The following is a 19330-nucleotide window of genomic DNA, read 5'->3' as shown; positions in this document are numbered from 1 at the left end:
CTCTGTCTTAATGTACCAGCGAGGACCTATACTGTACGTTCCCTTCCCAGCACCAAATTAAACTCTTAGTGCACCTATATTTACACCTCTGCCTTTAACAATGACACCTTTGTACGCCTGATACTTGGCTCTACAAATCTGTCACTGCTCTCAGAGCTTTTGTGCCCCGAGACCCACACATCTGGCATCGTTTCCACACTGCCTCAGTGTCCCTGAGCCAGAAGGGCTTCGCTTGGATATGAGGTGCTTCCTCAAGACAACTCTGCTAACACCTCTCTTGGTACAACCCCCATTGCTCATAACTTCGTTATTAGCCGATATTGGCCGAGTTCACCTCAGATTTTCTGTCACTGCCACCTACTCCCTGCCCCCCCCCCCCTCAGGGGCGGGCACAGGGCAGCGCCAGCGAGGCACGGCTTCCGCCGGGGCCCAACCCGGCGCCGCTGCGGGGCATTGTGGGGCCGGCCTGGCACGGCTCGGCCCTAAAGGAGGCGAAAGGAGGCGGCGAAGGGAGCAGCGGGGCCGGGCCGGGCAGGGCTGGGGCTGGGCAGAGCCGAGCCGGGCTGGGCCGGGCCGTGCCGCGCCGAGCCCCCCCCTCAGGGCGGCGCCCCCGCTACCGCCTCACGGCGGCGCGCGGCCGCCATCCCCTCCCGCAACGGCTCCGCGGGCGGCTCCCATTGGCCAGAAGCGCTGTCACTCCCCGGCTGCCGGCCGGCTGATTGGCCAGCGGGCGCGGCGGGGGGCGGTGCCGCGGCGCGGGCGGGCGGCTGCGGGCGGGCGGCTGGCAGTGCCGCTGAGCCAGCGGCGGTCGCGGTGCCTGAGGGAGCAGCCGGGCAGCGCCAGCAGCGCCACAGCAGCCTGCCTCAGGTGAAGCGCGGGGGGGCTCTTTTTCTCTCTTTTCCCCTCTTTTCCCCTCTTTTTGCCTCTTTTCCCTTCCCTTCGCCTCTTTTCCTCCTTCCCTCCCGGTGCCCCCTTTGTCCGCCCGGGCACCCCTCGTGCCCCTCTCCTCGTCCCCGCCGCCCTCCCCCTCGCTGCGTTTTTCCCCCCCTGGCTGTGAGGTAACGGGCAGGGCGAGGGGGAGAAGCTGGGAGCTGTCAGGGCCCCAGCCCTCCTCTTCCTCTTCCTCGCTCGGGAGGGAGTGACAGGGCAAGACGAAGCTTGCAGAGACGGAGCTTCCCGGCCACAGCCTCCCCGCAGGCCCTCGCCTCCTTCTCCGCCCTACAGGACCCGGCTGCGAGGTGGGGACGGCCCCACAAGGCCCCCCCCTGGGCTGCCCCCCGGGCTTCACCTGACAAAATTTGGGGTGAGGGGGGCTGCGGAGCGACGCCGTGCTCCGGGGATAGCCCACAAGCAAAGTGCGTTGCTTCAGCAGCTCCCCGTGCATTCAGTGCTAAGCTCACTTTCCTTTTCCCCCTTACAACCCCTGTCCTCTGGGTTTTCCTTATAATCACTATTTCTACCCCTCAACCTCGCTCTCCTGCACGTTTTCCTTCTGTATCCCTCTGCAGCAGCGCAAGCTTTTTATTTTATTTTATCTTTCTAAGCGAAAAGCTCTGCTCGAAAGCCAGTAATCTGCTAAGCAATACGTAGGAAACTTTGTGCTTCATCCTTGGAGAGAGATTGTAGCAGATGGACTTTGCTCCGCTCTGCTTTCCGTGCCCATGCCCTGCGCTATAAAGAAATATAAGGTAATTTGCATGGGGGGGGGCCCGTTCAGCCAGGGCTGGAAAGGTTAAACTGCAAGTGCTTAACTCTCGTATACATCTTCTGTCCGGAAGCCTCGATATGGTAAAGTTTTAACTCCAAAATAGCAGCGCCCTAATCAGTTACTGCTTGTGTAAAGATGCTTTTGAAATTAGTCACTAGGTAACAATGTGGCTAAGTTCACTTATCCGTGGCATTCCAGTAAAAATGGCAAACCCTGGTGCGGATATTTATTGACTCACAGATGTACTGTCTGCAACTGTAGCTCTCCTTCCTGAAGCTGGAATGAGATAAGCAAATATTTTTGTTAACTTGGAAGTTATAATGGGGAGGGGAGCGATTGATAAACGTTCCTGAAACTGCTCCGTAGCACAAAGGGGTTTTGAAGTCGTTGATCACAGCCACCAAAATGGTGTAAACGCATAAAGATTGAATTGCTCACCTGACCTTGTAAAAATAACAACGGGGTGAAATCACGCCGTGACGCCCCGTGTCAGGTGGGACTGTTTAAATTGACGTGCACCCCTTCCTTATGGCTTTATTGGTCGCGCTTATTGACAGCGTGTGCTATCTTGCTGGAGGTGGACAGGCAATGTCTGCAGTGGCTTTACCCTAGCTGCAAAACTGGTGGTGGTCTGATCTTGTCGTGTTTCCTGGCTTGGCACCTCGAAGTGAGTATGACCAGCACCGAGTTGGTGAAGTTTGTGGTGGTTCTTGTAATGCGGTGTCATCTCTTGGATGATTGATTTGTGTTGTTAGGATCTGATTTTGGAAGTGCTCTGGAGGCTCGAGACTTTGACCCCGAAGTTTGCTTAGCCAGGTAGCTCGTGGCTGTTTCTGGATAAACAGGATGACCGAATCGGTGTGTTATGGCAGTCCCAGAAGAATGGGTGTAGAAACCGAAGGCCTTTTACTGGACTTTGTTTGCAAAGGTTATTTAGGATATTTCTACCATGGTTCCGGGTTTTCTTTTTTTTCCCCAGGTTATTCCCACAAGAAAAAAAAGCCAGGATGGTATCTTCATCCTAAAAGAAGATGAAAGAATAAGATTTCTTTTTTTCTCCTCCCCATTATTTTCTCTAGATGGTTATTGATACATTTTACAAAATTTTGGGGCCATTGAGAGAACTGTACCTGAATTTAAGTGAATCAGTAATAAATGAGTGATAAGATAATGAATACAGTTACTTTTCTGGCAAAAATGTAGGGAAGAGAGTATGAGAATCTCTCACCTAGGAGGCTGAGGTGATCTGTGTTGTCCACCACGTTTTTTTGCTGAGTGTTACGCAGAATGTCAGAGGGTGAAGGTGCGTTCAGCTGCGTAGCAGGTGGTGACTCAAATACTGGCTCTGGAGCTGAAAACCATGGCTAGAGGAGTCAGATGCTACAGGTGCTTAGAATTTTTCGCAGCAGTGTTTGGCACTGCAAATATTTCTAGTACAAATGCTGAGACTTAACGTTTAGTACTGCAACAAGCTGTCTGGAGAACCTGAACTGCTACTGCCTTGGCAGGTCTTAAAAAATACTGTACTAAATGTACGTTATGATGAATAATTCACGGGTTAGTCGCATGCGGGTACAAGGGTGAGTATCTTTATTGACATGGCTGCTACGAACTACATGAAAAAGCACTTGAGTTGCTGTGTGAGGTGGAAGTAGCCTGCCAGTACCCCAAAGTTCAGGTTTTGTCCTGTTGCCCCCAGGGGGCTGAGAAGCTTTTAGAGGGCACTGTCAGAAAGGTGGTGATTTCCCAGCTGATGCTGGAGTTCTGCTTTTCCTTCGGGTGGAAGGAATTGCTTGGTACCTTAGGGTTTGGAAATGGGCTGAATCTTTGGCTTCCACCCCTAGGCCCCATGTCTTGCCCAGATTTACATCGCTGACCTATTGGTGTGGCTGGGATGGGGGGAGGTTGTAAGCGGACCCACTGGAGGCACAGGAACCCTTCTGGTTAACACAACGTTTACCAAAAGGGGAAGTCGAAGCTAAGGTTGTGTTATCCCCCACCCCTGTGTTCTACATCTGCTGTCTTGCTTAGTAACCTCAGGTTATTGGGTAACACGCTGATGACTAAAGTGTATTTTAGAGGCCTGGAGTCGGTTCACATCTACCAAAAGGTGTCCAGGACTTTCATCCCGAGTGGATGGTTTTGTTCGTTTGATTGAAAAATGCACCCAGTGCCCTCTAACATCCATTCTGATTTCATGTATAAATATCTTTTTCGTCTTTGTTTTCTTAGTAATTGAGGCACAGCTGTTTGCATGTTAAGTAGAGAAATTGTGTGCCTGATGTTAAGTCTTTTGTGGGTTGGAACAAAACTATAATAGCGTAGGATTGCCTACAGCAGCATTGTTTTTGCTGGCAATTGCTCTAGCTTTTAGTGGTGGCTTGGTGAACTTGTACCTTAAATTTCTTTTCAGTTAAAGCGCACCATGATTCTAATTGAGTTTTCTAGCGTAAAAAGATATGGAAATGAGCGACCTGATTTAAGTAGAGTATGATGAGACAAAAAAACAAATGCAACTCCTGCCCTGGAAGCTAATGCAAATGGGTGTTGTCCAACTAAATGAAATGCATTGGTTTACAAGTTCATCTTAATTTCATGTCAGTGTTTAATTATGGTTTATCCCCTTTACTTTTTTTTTTTTTTTTTTTTTAGCAGCTGCGAGAACTTGTTTCGAGTACTTGAAGTAATAATCTCAAAGCTGAGATTCATCTCGCTACTGTAGCACTCGAACATCTTCTTACTGGGCTCCAACCCAGTCTCATTCAATCTAATGCGTTCAGTCCCTGTGGTAATGGCCATTCAGTCTGCTGGGGTTTGGAACAGTCTAAAGAAAGCCTAAAGAAATGGTAGTGTCCACAGTTTTCCAGTAATGAAACTGAGATTGAATCCATTGTCTGATACACCAGGAACGAGCTCTGCGAAGTCGTGTCCTTTTTAAACATGGCAAAGAGGAAACTGTAAAATTGATCTAGCATACTTCTCTACTGCAAGTGATTTCTTTTACAAGCACTACAAATGTATTGCTGTTGGATGCAGAGAGTAATAATGAAATATAACTCTCCGTACTGTGGTTTGCCTCTGTGACCTCTTTATGAAACTTATACCTCTGGAGTTCTGTACAAAGCGTTTGGATTCTTCTTGTCTTCATGGCTACAAGTTTAAATTTCTCTTAATGCGTGTGTACGAACCCTACTGAGGGTAGTAAATAAAACCACATGGATGAGTGATTTCAGCAAACTCAAGCTAATAATCAATGTATGTGGAGGGAAGCTGAACTTGGAAATGTGTATCATAAAGTCTCTGTAGCTGATGAATACTTCTATTCATCAAGAGCTACCATTTTAATGAGTCTCGGCAGGAAATACATTGTGATATATGCCTCAACGCTGAACTAGAGTTCTGATTTGAAGGGAAGCAAAGTAGATGTTCAAACTTGTTTTTTTTTTTTTGTTTTTTTGTTTTTTTTAAAGAGGTTTAGAGAAATTTTACAGCTTAACTTTGATAGTCCTGTGCAGTTAGATTTTTTTTTTTTCTGTTGGGCAGCTTCCTGTTTAAAATGTAAGATTTAAAGCGTGCTCTTGTAATAGTTTACTTCCCGTTTTATTGTTTGTAGTGATCAGAGGACATTTGTCTCTGTTTTTCTTTTAAGGTCAAGACTTCGCCAGTTTACTTGAATTTAGGCTCCCCAATCAACGTTGGAGGCATAGAAAATTTGCTTTAACTAAAGTCAAATGTGTCCAACACTCGACAAGGCTAATCTTACTGGCATATGTAGACTTGATCTAAATATCCAAGAAAAAAAAATTGAAACACCAAATTGAACCTACAGCAAAACTTCAACCAAAAACTTAATTTCAATGGTTTCAATCTTTTTCTCCAAACGTGACTTAAAGCAACCTGCTTGTTAATTTGTAGGTAACTCTTTAGTCAGTAAGCTCTTTTTGGCAGGGACTGTTACATTCTAGGTCTACCTGCTATTTAATGCAAGAGATTTCAGGCTTGCTGTGCTCAGAATCAATACAATCGATTATTGTAAGAAAAGCATGAGTACAAACATTTTTCATATTATTTTAATTGATAGTCTGTATTAGGTCTATATATTAGCATAAGTGAAGTGTATTTGTTGAAGTAAACGATGCTTAAGTTTGGGAACTTGACAAGAAGTACTGAATGTAAATCTGAAGTCGTACGAAAGAACTGGATACAGAAGTCGTTAGCTAAGCATTTGATGAGGTAGATTGACTTTTAACAGTTTTATTCTCTGGCTTCAGCTCTGGCTAAGGTGTTTGTAGTTTAAAATGTAGAGGAGGTTGTGTACATTTTTCTTTTTTTGAGTGTTGGTGATGTGTTTTACTGTTCAATGAGTGAAAGAAATCGGAGGGTATGCGTTTTGGTAGATCCAAAATGTTGATGGTGAAGATATCCAGAAGCAGGTGATATAATTCCTAAATCACTGATTGCGGGTATCTGTCTAGAAAACAATTTTAGTTACATTTACAAGCAAAAAACAACTGAAGTAGCCCAAGACAAACAATTGTTGGTGTAAGTGGGATGTGATACATCTGCAAAATACCACTTAATATCTTATTCTTTGTAGATGTTCAGATGCCTTTGTTTCTGCTGCTGTCTGACATCAAGTAAAATGTATTCAGGCTTTACAGAATTGATTAAATCCATGGATTTGTGTCTGTGGATCCAGGTATATGGTGGAATATTTACAATAGTAAGTACATAGATAACTGACACTGTCACGTTTCCTGTAGGCATGTCTGATGCCTTCTGACAAAGAGAATATTCGTAGTGAGGAGCATAAATAAAAAATAAAGTAGAATTAGGCTGAACTCAAAGGCACAAAAACTGTTCAAACTGTGACTTAGGGTTTGTGACAAACCAGCTCATGTGGCTTTCATCCTCTGGGTCAATCTGCAGTATGAATGTTAATAGCAGATACTGAAGTCTTTGACCTTTTGTTTCACAGTAAAAATATTCTGAGTTATTTCAGTGGCCCTTCCCCAGCCTGAGTTTTGCTTCGATGAACTCGAGCTTGCAGTTGACTGCAGTGTGTGATGGGAAATGTAAAACGAGAACACACAAACATGCAGAGGAAGATGCATTAGTAGTTTTCCTTTAAGAGTGGGATTGCCAGTTTGTTAGACGAAGTGGTGTGTAACTTCTAAGAATTAGGAGCGTGCATTGTCCCTATAACGCTGGCTGTGCATGTGCATAATCAGTTTATCTTCATCCGCACAGTGGGAGCTGGTCTTTTTTATGTGGTAAGCACTCAGCTTTTTCTTAATGGGAAGAACTGTTTATAGAGCTCAGTCCTTTAGGTTTGGGTTCTGTAATCTGAGTTTTTGGAACTTGATGTAGATCTAACCCATGAATGTTACCCTGTGGTGTGATACCAGTTATTTTTTGGGGGGGAAGTGCAACTGCAGTAATGGCTCAGCTCCTGCTTGTGTAGATCAGGGGATGGAGTGCATGGACCTGAGCTGCTGCAGCACTGGATGGAGTGGGTTGGCCGTGGACAATGTTGCTACTGATGGTGGAAGTGCATGAAACAGTTCTGATACTCTGTGGTTGGTGTTTCCTCATCTTGTTTTTTATCCTGTTACAACAGAAAGCAGAACTGTGGTGGAAGCCTCCAAACCCTACGTGCCTCCTCGTACTGGGAATGTCAATGAATGTCAGCCTCGAGTGAGAATGAGATAATTTTTTTTCCCTGTAAAAACTATTTTCCCGTAATGCCAGAAGGGAGAAAACTTTGTTCCTTATAGCCATAATTGTAACAGTTCAGATGAGGTTCCTGCTTCGACTGCCCTTGCTTTCACTTCGTGTAGAAAGATGAAAGTCCTTCCTTGCCCTTCAATACAAAGATCAGTGCTTCAGAAGATCCAAGGAGGAGAGCACAGTCGGGTGAATTCTAAAATAGGAGGCACTTAGCACTGGTCCTTTTTAAAGATTGATGCATTTGACGCTTAGGGAAGAAAGCACAGGTCAGGGACAGAGCAAGTGAACCAGAAAATGAGCAGGAGGCTGAGGCATTCAGGGCTCCTTGGGCGCTGCGCTGCCTCAGGGCTCTCTCCAGGACACTGGTTATGATGGAAAGCTGAGGAGGGAGCCACGAAGCTCTGCAAGACCTTGGCTGTAGCAGGGAAATGGTGCATTCGCAGCGTTTCAAAGCTTTCCATCCACTTGATAGTTAAGGTCAGCGAGGCGGTTCTCAGCCGTGTCCAGAAAGAGTCACTGTGTTCCTGCTCCCACCTCCGAGATCACCTTCGTACACAGAAATGGGTCCAGTTAATGACTCCCTGCCAGCGACAAGAGCTGAATGTCAAACTTTGACCCTGCAGAGGTGGAAGGCTTACCTGTGGCAGGGTTTGTCCTCCCACCTCCATAGCTGCTGTTACTGCTGGAGCAGACTTTGAAACGAGGAAGTAGGAGATGCAGCCTTCTGCCCTACACAGGCGTGGTTTTGCACAGTAAGTTGGGCTGTTAGTGTGTGGAGAAGGTTGGTTCTCCAGAAAGAAACCCTTTTTGAAACAGTTTTCGTGCATATTTGAAGTATTTCTTGCTTCTTTCTGATACGAGCTGGAAGAAAATTCCTATTAGTGATGCTGAGACCAAAGCAAGTTCTTAGTTAAAAGAAGCAAGAATACCAAGGATAACTCGATAGGATAACTGGATCTTATTAGCCATACACATGCTAGATATTTGTCTCTAAAAGAGTGGACCCAAACTGTATTTTTCTTCCCTGTCTTTTAACTAGATGTAATTATTTTATTCCTTGTTCCCTCTTGTGCTGAAAGCTGGAGTTGACAGAGATGATAGGGGTGCTAGCTGATATCAGACCCTCTATTGGCAGATCTGCCTTGTGTCCCTGAGAGCTCCTGGCAGATATCTTTCCAGCCTTAAACCAGAGTATCAGGGAAGGGATGAAAAGTGACCTGGAGATAACGAGGACGGGCTGAAGCTTTCCAGGTTTTCCCCCCTCTCTCCTGCAGCACCCCAGGGGAATTCTCCATGCCTGCTCAGAACTTCTTGCCGTCCATCCTGCCTCCCAAAAACAGGTCTGCCAGCAAAACAGCCCGAACGGCAGGGATGGGCTGCAGTCTCCCCAGCTACAGCTGTCTCCTTAAGTGGGATTACTTTGCTGAGTGGTCACGAAGAATGTGTTCTCCCCCTGGAATGTTTTCCTTGTGGGCACGCTGTCTCTGGAAGAGGAATTCTCTCCTCTGCTGAGAAGGCATTTACTGTACACACGCTAATGAGAAACAACAGTTGCAGAAAGTGTATTATGCAGGATTGTAAACTCCGAATATTTATTCAAAGTGAAATGGGGTTGGGTGGCAGCCAGCCTAGCTTTGTCATGCTAAAGACTGGACTTGAAATTAACAGAAGGCTGCCCTCCCCCTCCCTAAACCCGCGTTTGGGGTGTTTAAACAACTAAAACCGATTAACTCTCTTGGTGCCACGTACCTTGTAGTGTGGCTGTGCCTCGCTGAAGGTGCCATTAAAATACAGGGTAGCATTAACTTAGTTAGGGAGCTCTGCTTGGCCATATCTGCCCATAACCTGCAGTGATTAAGCTTCTTTAGAGTATGCAGTGCAGTTGCCCAAGACCTTTTCTGTGTTTATATAGTCCGTGGTGAAAGCTCTGCTGTCCCATTTCCAGGGTTTGGTCCCCAAGCCCAGCCTTTTCAGATTAGCATTGATTTGCATTACATCTCCCTGCACTTCACCGGTAGCTCCCGTTTGCAATGTGGATCTAATCTTGCTCTCTCCACTTGAACGGTGGAGAGAAAAGGCAACGACTGAGCTGGCTTGTAAAGACCGGGTCTTCCTTCTGTGTGGCTTTGAGGTGGCTGCAATTTGCCGTGAAAAGTCCCGGCTTCGCAGAGCAAAACCTCCTGTGTCAGCTGTTCCGGCAGAATGTGCAAATGCTGCCTCATACATACCGGAGAGGGGTGCTTGACAGCTGATGGAAAGAACTGGATGTGCAGAAATTGAGAAATGTTTATTCTGGGCTCCCTGTTCTGATACCTGCCAGGCACCTCCAGGCCGCCTGGAAGAAAGAAACGCCTTCGATTCCCTCCTGTCTTCCGTGCAGCCTGGTCAGTAGGTCACTCCTGCGTAACGCGGGTAGCACTTCTGCTTCAGAGGCTTGGATTCCTCCTTTCTGCATTCTTGGAGCCCTGCGCTCGGAGAGAAAGCGCTTGGGTGCTCTGCCTTGTGTGCAGCTTACAGGAATAAACAGGGGAGCTGGCAAGTCCGGGCAGCGCTACGGTCCGACCGAATGTGCAACTGTAATTGCCAGCAATCTGCATCGCCGTTGTGAAATTTGTCTTTCAACAAGGTATTCTGTGCGTCAGAATGTGACTCGGGAGGAAAGCAGCGAGCTACGGTGAGCCTAATAGCACCCATTATGAATCCCAACCGCGGCTGAGCTAGGAGCAGTGAGTCAGCGCGGTGCAAAAAGGGTGAGCGCAGCCGAGTGCCTCTGAGCTCGGGGGGCTATCCGAGGGAGTGCTAACTGTGCCTTCGTGACCTTGCCTGATGTGTTCTCCAGTGGGTTAGCTGAAATTTGTGGTCCCTGAGGAGTTTTGCAGAGGCATCGGGTCCCGGTGTGTCACAGTGTGACTGGAAAACAAGCAGGTACAGCCTCAGTGCCCCCTTCCCTTCCTCTCCTCCCCGCCGAGATTCGTTTCTCACCCGCAGTGATTCAGACTCAGGTTTTTGTCTAGGTGTTACCTACCAAGCCGAGTGGTTGGTGCTAGCAAACCTCACAGTTTTCTTTCCCTCCAACGTCTTGGCAAGAGGAGCTGTGAAGCGTCTGTCTCCTGTGTCCTAAGCAGGCGAGAACTGAGCAGTTTCCTAGCGAATCCAGGGGAACGAGTCGGGGTGGGATTTCTTTTTTTTCATTGCTGTTGGTTTGGGCTCCCAGTTGTCAGCCTGGCCCACGAAAGTCTACTCTCTGTACTTTCTAGTTGCATTTAATGCAACTGTTCCTGTGTTCAGCTGACTGGGGAAAGTGAAATAGTCGAGTTCGCAAAACTACCGCGAGTGTTAGCTGTTCGCATTGCACATTAACAGGGATTCCTGGCGGATGAGTGTTCCTGACCAATCTTCGTTTGAATCACCAGCCTCTTCTCAAAGTCGGGTTATTTTAAAATGCTGTGTGCTAACGAAGAATCGAGCTTCTTCAACCCAGCAAAGTTTAGTTGTACCTGAAGTGGAAGTGACCGGTAAGGCAGCGTGGAGAAGAACGTGGGGACTTTGTTCTTGAAATGCTTCAGAACGGGAGCTGTGCAAACAAAGGGAGTTGACTTGGATTAGTCCGAATGTGTTTGCCTTGCTATTTAGTGCTTGTTCTTTTCATCACCCTCACCTGAAGAAAAGTCTGAAGCCTACAGAGAACAGCATGGCTATCTCAGCTTCCCCAGCAGTTTGGGGAACTTCAAGTCCTTTGCCTAGTGCCCTGATGCTGCTAGTAAATGCGATGCCGTAATTATTGCCATGAAAGCTCTTCTTACCAGGAATTCTGCATCCACTTCAGCCCCTACCTCGCTAGTTTGGCCTCGCACGAGCTCATCCTATTGAGCAGTGGCTCAGTCCCAGAAACAACAATTCTGTGGCTGCTGACAGAGTAAACAAGGAGGGGGGGGGATAATACAAATAGTTCTGGAAAATTAAATTGCAAACAGATAACGTTCGGTACTTTTAGCAGTTGCAAAACACTCACTCAAAGGAAAGGACCCCTAACAGAGGCAGTTTTTAGGGCTTTCCAAGCTGGACAAGGTGTGCCTCTAGGTTTTTGGGGAGCAGTTGATGTGTTAAGTAGGGAGAGGAGCATGTGAAGTGTCTCGTAATTCGAGCCTTAAAGGTATGAAATTGTGGGGAAGTCTAAAGCAAACTTCTATCCGTCTGATGAATTCAAATGAGGGTTTGGGGTAATTCTGCCTAGTTCAAAGGGAATGCGTCGCATCTCAACATAAAGCCACCACTTAGTTTATTCATCTCAAAAGAATCTGCAGGGAAGTGAGTGTGCAGAGGTTTCTCACAGTTTTTTAGAGGTTGGACTAGAAAATAATGCCTTGCCCCCTCTTACTCATGACTGTATGGATCACTTCTCCTCCATCTAGCTGTATGGCTTTTTGGGGGCAACTCTGTAGCTAGATAAATGCCTCTTTGGGCTCCTGAAATGGGGAAAAGCAGCACTGTTTGGCCACCTCGTTCTTCAGACTGCTAGGGAGCACACTGGGTTAACAGGGAAGTGACTCTAGTATTTCATTTTTGGAAACAATACTAGGAAGGAGGCATTTGAACTCAAAACAAGGGTAGCCTGTCTTCCTTCTGTTTTCTTTATCTGCTACCTGTAGACTGGTATTGCATTAAAAATGACAGTATTAACACTACTCTCACCTGACGGTTGCACAATAGCCATGTAAAGATAAATGTCCTTGCCCCACACAATGATTTACACCCAAAATGCAACCTCTAGGCAAACAAATTGCTTCCTAATTTGTTCCTGAAATGGGAACAACTTGCATTCAGAAGAGGGTTGTTGTCAGCTGCAGGTGGTTATCGGGCCGACTGTCGCTTACGGAGTCCTCAGAAGAGCCCGGTGACACGTGGCCCAAGCTGGGAGGAGAAGTTTTGGAGCCCACGAGACAGAACTTGCTGAATCTGATCCCTCCGTTGGTGCTGATCTTGTGGACGAGGCAAATGAATGGTTGGTTTGTGGGATTGCTAGTTTAGAGGCCCCGTGGGGTAGAAGTCAGCCTTGAGGCCAGCTCTAATAGCAGGTTATCTCAGCCTGATCCTCCGGCTTCTTACATCTGCTACCTGAGGATTCGTCCGTCCTGGAGCACAGAAAACCAAGCTGAGGTGGTGAGAATAAAATTTGGGTTCTGCTGCCGTGCCTTAAGGTGATTCTCAAGTCTGTTTAAGGTTGGAGGCGCAGACTGCCTTCTTTTAATCTCCTCGCTGTTTAGTAGCGCTGACACTAAAAGAAACTTAGTGTTTGGGGAGATTTTGGAACAGCCCTGTTAGGGCATTTGTCTTCTTGCTTGGATAGCTGTTGTTTTTACTCCTGGGAAGAAGAAAGGGGGAGATGCTACAGACTGATCCCTTAGGGGCTGAGGAATGCTCTCTTGCTGGTTTTGAGATAATTCAGGGGTTCTCCTGTAAGGGATTGGACTGATCCCTGTAGCTACCAGCATTCATTTCTTGTCTTAGGATCTAGAACTGGCTGGGGATACCCCTTGAAAGATTTCTTGTGGTCTTAATTTATTTCACATCCATAAAGAGCTTGATCCCAGAACAAACCTCCAACGTTTGTTGGCTGCATGGACTCGTAGCAGCCAGGGGGTGAGGGCTGCGTTTGAGTGTAACGCAGGACACTTCAGATGGCTGGTTACTTAGGATTCCTCAGGAAATGATGAAACTGAATTGAGCTGAAGCATGCTGCCTCTGTGTCCTGCCTGATTATAGCCAAAAAAGGCAACTGGTTAGATTCTTGGGAGTTGCATAGGCAGGAAACTGTGTAATGGAGGGTAGAGCACAGCTGCTGCCTTGCCAAACCTGATACAACTCTGAACACAATTGAATTCTTATTTCTTTTTTTTTTACTCCTCCTCATTTTTTTTCTTTTTTTTTCCTCTTTTAACCCTTTGGCCACAACCTGCAGAAGATGCTCTGCATTCTCGGGGACCCTTGACATCTCTCGTTGAATTTTTACCCTTCTCTCTTTCCTACTGGCTTTGTCAGGCTAGCTCTTGTAGTCTGGTCTTGGGGTTCTCTTGGCAAATCAGATTTTTCATTTCAATCGGCTCTTGGTTGCCTCATCTTCTGCCTGCAGCAAGTCTTTTCATTGTGTACCAGTCCAAATCTGGATTTTTTTCAATAAAAACATGGAAGGGCAGGGAGGCGGGGTGGCTCTGGGAATCGCCACAGTGGTGATGGAGCTGGAAGTGTCAGTGACCCTCTGGGGAGAGAGGGATGAGGTAAAGTGTGGGATAGATGTGATAGCTGTTTGGCATTTCCTGTAAGGCTTAAGACAAAGATTTTAAACTCAAGTTAAAGGAAGTAATTACTTATAGAGTGATATTTTTTTTTCTTTGTTTGCTGAAGAGCTTTTGACTGTAAATATACAGCTGTCCATGGCATCTGGCACGGAGTCGCATACCACCTACCGCGATATGTTTGCTAAAATGAATTTCCCTGCGTGCTTACAAACGACTGGTGTGGGCATTTTGTGCCCGTCTTTTTTTACAACTGATGTTTTTCTGGCTTCATCGCTTCTGAATGCTGAGACACAACATCGCTTGTTGCTCTCATGCACTTTTCAGGAGTTGACCCGTTTCTGTTCGCCCTCGATATCTTTTTGCTGGAGTTATCTATGGACAGGCTTCACCTGTTTGATTTGTAGGCTGGTGTGTAAATACGGGTATGTTCTGCAGAAAAGCTATCCCAGTAGCTCCAGACAGCCCTCTATGACACAAATCTATTTTAATTTCCTGTTCTTTCTTTGCTTAAGAACTCCAGCTTCTCCCCACGTTATGAAAAACATATTAAGGATGCTGGTACATTTCTGAGGAAGGATCCAAGAAGTAATGTTTATGGGACCTTGTAAAGAGGCTGTTGTTACATGGTTAATGAGCCTTGACGCAACGCAGTTCTGTCTCTTGATTGAAAGGGTTCCTGAATGGCACCAATAAAGCTGTTGTCTTATTAACTGGAAAATCCCTGGCAGTTTTGCTCTGGTTTTGATGAGGCAATAAACCTGTGGTGCCATTTTCTGAGTATGCTGCTTAAATATTCTTCACATGGTAATGATGCTCTCTCTCCTACCCAGCCACAGCTTTGTAAGTACTAAATGGAAGGATCTTTGTGGAGGATTTTTGGCTGTAAAGTTTCCTGGCCACAGTTCTGTTGTTTGTTTGTTGTTTTTTTTTTTTGTTACTGACTTGGAGCTATCTTGCTACTGAACGTTGACCAGGAAAGAGATACCAGCTGGTGGGCTGGGTGTTGCTACTAAGCTGGTGGTGAAAAGGATTACTGATGGTGTCCTTCAAGAGGAACGTGTGTTGAATGTGTGTCTCTTGCATTGTCTAGCCCGGAATATGGCCCTTCTAAGAAGCTGTGATTTTTGATTCATCAGCTTATCAGAAGTTTAATCATCGTTTTTACTTGCTATGGTGACTTTTCTGCTCCGCCGAGTAGAGAACAGTGAGGGGCTAATCTTACCTGAACGTTACTGGCATAGTATCTGGTGCTTGGCACATGTCATGAGTTGTTTGTTGCTCGCCATTTAACGTGCTTGCTTTCTTCTGCCAAATAACAGCTTCCAAATGCTTAACGGTCAGTGTTTTGTTGTTGTTGTTGGTTTTTTTTTTTTTTTCTTTAGCTGCTTGCTAGTTTGTTTTTTTTCACATCCTCTTGGCAGGCAAAACCTTGACCTTATTGGAAGTTTGACAACTCACCAGTGCGCTAACTAACGTGAAACTCAAGGAGTGGGAGGCATGCTCTGACAGCCAGGGTCTCCGAGTACTTGGCATGTGCCTGTCTGCAAGGAATTTGCAAGGCAACTTGAAGCTTTAAAAACATTTTTTTTTTTTTTTCTTCTCCTGTTGCAGGTCCCCGATTCTAAAACACAATGGCGCAAAGAGACGCGGATAAGTACCTTTACGTGGACAAAAACATCATTAACAACCCCCTGACTCAGGCTGACTGGGCAGCTAAGAAGCTGGTATGGGTTCCCTCCGAGAAGAATGGCTTTGAGGCAGCTAGCCTGAAGGAAGAAGTAGGAGATGAGGCCATCGTGGAGTTGGCAGAGAATGGGAAGAAAGTGAAGGTGAACAAGGATGACATCCAGAAGATGAACCCTCCCAAGTTCTCCAAAGTGGAAGATATGGCAGAGCTGACCTGCCTGAACGAGGCTTCTGTGCTCCACAACTTGAAGGAGAGATACTACTCTGGGCTGATCTATGTAAGTAATCTTCTCTATGGGGGGTAAGAGTTCTTGATTACATAGGATGAGAACTTACTGTAACCAATTTGCTTTTAAAGTATGTGTGTGTTAACCTTTCATTTTCCCTCTACGCAATCCTCATGTGACTTAGCTTCTTCCCTCTACTTAAAATTTTTTCACTAAACTATGCCAATCCCTCTCTAGTTAATGTTGGAGCTTTCAAGGAATGCTGTGGTAAATCTGTCTTTAACATTTTAACGTCTTCATTTGCAGAATGTTTTGAATGCCATCTAGCTTTCTTTTACCAAGAAGTGAGAGCAGTTGGAAAGTGGTAAACAGGAAGTCTGAACCGAATCAAATAATAAAAACATGGCCCTAATATACCTAACATCTGAGTTGCTTTTTCCCACGTCTGGAGCTTCAGTGGGAAAGAATGCTAATGCCAAGCTGTTTTTTTACAAAAATTCTGGATCTCAGAGTGTGCTACTAGAGAAGGGACATATGTGCATATGTGAGCTTGCAGATGGGAAATTCTTCCTTTAGTTTTTTTCCACCCAAAATGGAGAAGAGCAGAGATTTTTTTTCTTACTGCCATGGAAATGACAAAGATACCATGCGTGGGCCCAAAGGCCATACCCTCTAAAGCATGCAAGAACTGCTTTGCTGCATACCACAAGCAATTAATAAGGAAATGTGGGGAAGAAGAACTTGGAACCTTGATGGGTTCTACAGTTCCCTTCTGATTTTCCTCTTTGTGTGGCTTCAGACGTCTGTCCTGGTAACCTCTGCTTTATTAATACTCTGCAGGCATAGAATGAGTAATAAACTGGATGGTAATGCAAAGTCTGGATGCAGTGGCTGCTTAAAAGAGGAACCAGCGTTTCTTGGTTTGTTTTTGAACTACCCACTGCTTACGGAATTAAAACAGATCTGTCTGAAGTAAAATCCAGAAGGATGTAGAAATGCTGGATATTCAATATTTTAAGGCATTATGAAATGTTTTTCACAGTAGATTAGAAAATCTACTAAAATAAGATGTATCAAAGAAAAGATTTCGATATGTAAATATGTATATTAATTAGGTCCTAGGTGAAAGGACGTCTAGGTGTTTTTTCCCCTCATTTTGTTATTCCGAAGCCCAAAGGCTGCCTCTTTCTCCATATGGAAAAGGCACCATAAATAAAAATTCTCTGCTCTCTTTCTGTATGTTTGGGTGTTTTTTTGAATGCCTACTTCTTCATCTTGATATCTGTGACACCACATAGCAAGAATTCACCCTCAGGTAGAAACCTCTGAACTGTTGCCTTCCAAGTTAAGGAACATAGACACAAACTAGAAGAAATTCTGTCTAGTGCTGTGAACACTGCTCTTCTAGAGCGCATGAGGACGTGTAGACAACTGCTGCATAAATCATCAGAGAACATTTGAAAGGTGTAAAGCTGACACAAATTTAGTTAGGGTCTGATCTCAACGTTTTGAGACTTAACATGCAGTTAGTTATTGTGTGTAGCTGAATACCTCTTGACTATTGGTCAAAACCTGTTGTCAGAGGGAAGAATCTTGGTCTTGTGTTGAAATAGGATGTGCAAGATTATATGTGTAACATTTTTAGAACAGGAAACATCGCTAGGTTATGTAAGAAGTTGAAAATAAGTCAACAGCATCTTGAAGTTTATTGCACACTATGCAATAGACTTTCGTATGTCTTGCAAGATATCCTCTAAAACTTCAGAAATGGTCTGTGACTCCATTAAAGTGAGTTCTTCTCGTTAGATTTTATGAAGTATTAAAAAATAGCAAAACCAAACCTACACCCTCCACTCATGTAAAGTTATAATAGTAACGCTCTATTACAGAGTCTTAGACTTGCCAAAACAGTGTTTCTGTGCACTTGTGAAATGGACTGATCTTACCTGTCAGCAGTTCTCAGCAAGTCGGGGGATTAACGTGGAGGCTTAAAATACTTTCATTGGAGTGGCTGTTGGTGGATCGTTAATCCTCTTGAAAATAGTACATGCAACGTATCTCTAGCATAAAGGCCTAGGGAAAGATCATAAGCATAATTTTGTTCTGTTCTTGGCCTTTCTGCTTTCCTTGCCAGCAGGCTTGTGCGCTTTTTTTCCTCAAAATTTAATTTTTCTATCTACCCATCCTACCAAAGGAAGGGGGAAATCTTGGGGCTGGTGCAGAGAAATTTTGCGCAGGGAGTGTCAAGCATTTCAAGAACTACGAACTTGACTTAGTGACACCAAATTGCAACTTCCCTGTGCTCACTGGTTCCATGCTGAGATGACTTGCTGATAGGCTGACTTTCATATTAACCTTTTGCGTTCCAGGTGCTTTTATCAGATAATTTTCAACTTCTGTGTTAACTACCACCCCTGCCTTATTGGTATTCAGTGTGAAACTCAACCTCAAGTCTTTCACTTATGTCACTGAAGTTAACAGATGCTAGAAGCCATCCTTTCTCATGCTGTCAGCTTTGTTCCATGCTGAAGTAGGTCCTCTCAGCTCTTCAGAGCTACTTTAGCTGTTAAAATAAAAGTAGTTCCCGCTTGGCCTTGCAGTGTGTCATTTGAAATAGTAGTTTTAAGTTAATGCCAGAGTTCTATTTTGAGCCAGTAACGTCTGAAACAAATACACATCTCCAAGCCAGCTGCGCTTATAATAGATTAGCCTTTCAACTGGAGTGTTGGGTTCAATTCAGGAATTTAGGCACAAAAGCCGTTACTTGTGCTTTAATAAGATGAAGATGATTCTTGTCTTCTCCGTGGTAGGACCGACAGCTTCTGCTCAACGTAATTCATTTGCTTCCTATACGTTGGTGTGCTTGACCAGCAGTCTTGACACAGGACACGGTGGCTTCACTCGTTTGCCTATCCCTGCACTAATTAGTTGCCTCCCTTTATTGGACAAAAATATCCTCCTGCATCTGTCTGGATGAGATCATTGCGCTGCAAGGAAACTTCCCTCAGGTGTTTCTCCTGGCAAGTGGAAGCTGGCAGGAGGTGATGGAGTTTTCCTCCAACCCTGCTTCATCAGTCTGACAAAATTAATGCTTTCCTTTTTCTAAACTGTTGCTTTATTCCAGCAGACTGCTTCAGTCCAGCTTCCAGACCCTTACACCATTTGTATTTGAAAAGTGACAATTCTCCTTTGTCAGCAAGCGTTGCCAAAAAAAATCATACAAATACAGATGAGAAGACTTTAACTTCCATGTGGGATATTACCGCGGCGCTTGCTACTGCTTTTCTTCTGCTTTCACATCTGGTCTCCCGTGGAGTCAAATGAAGTGTTAGAAGAGAACCTGTAGGTTTATCAGTGTCAGCTAGTCCCATCCTAAAATAAGGAAAAGGTATATTGTATGAACTGTGAATGTGGTACTCCAGAGTAGGCTGCTTTCTACCTCTTGTTCTTCGTGCCCTGTCTCCCAGTAGTGTAGTCAAAGATCAGGAAAGAAAGACCCAGACTTTCAGCTGCTATTTTGTACTATGCAAGCGCTGTCTATGATGAAGAACTGAGGCTGAGGTTAAAGGAACTAGTGTTGCCAAGGCTGTTTCTGCAAACTTCTTAAGCAGTTCCTTCCCAGCGCTATCTCAAACCTAACCCGACTAGAATGGAACTGAAGTTTAGCTTCCTGGAATTGTAGT

General features: G+C 45.2%; 1 protein-coding gene across 1 annotated transcript in view; it reads left to right on the top strand.

The window, feature by feature from the left end:
• The first annotated feature begins 751 nt into the window (after positions 1 to 751).
• Positions 752 to 19330, top strand: part of MYH9 (myosin heavy chain 9) — a 67950-nt gene continuing 49371 nt past the window's right edge. The window contains exons 1-2 of the mRNA XM_084306449.1: positions 752 to 867; positions 15346 to 15698. Coding sequence (XP_084162575.1) covers positions 15366 to 15698 — 333 coding nt within the window. The 5' untranslated portion in view covers positions 752 to 867; positions 15346 to 15365. The remainder of the gene's footprint in view (positions 868 to 15345; positions 15699 to 19330) is intronic.

The sequence above is a fragment of the Netta rufina genome (assembly GCF_964035555.1).
Source record: "Netta rufina genome assembly, chromosome: 1".
Classification (NCBI taxonomy): Eukaryota; Metazoa; Chordata; class Aves; order Anseriformes; family Anatidae; genus Netta; species Netta rufina.
Note: the sequence above shows the minus strand (reverse complement) of the source record. Positions and strands in the feature narration are given on the sequence as shown.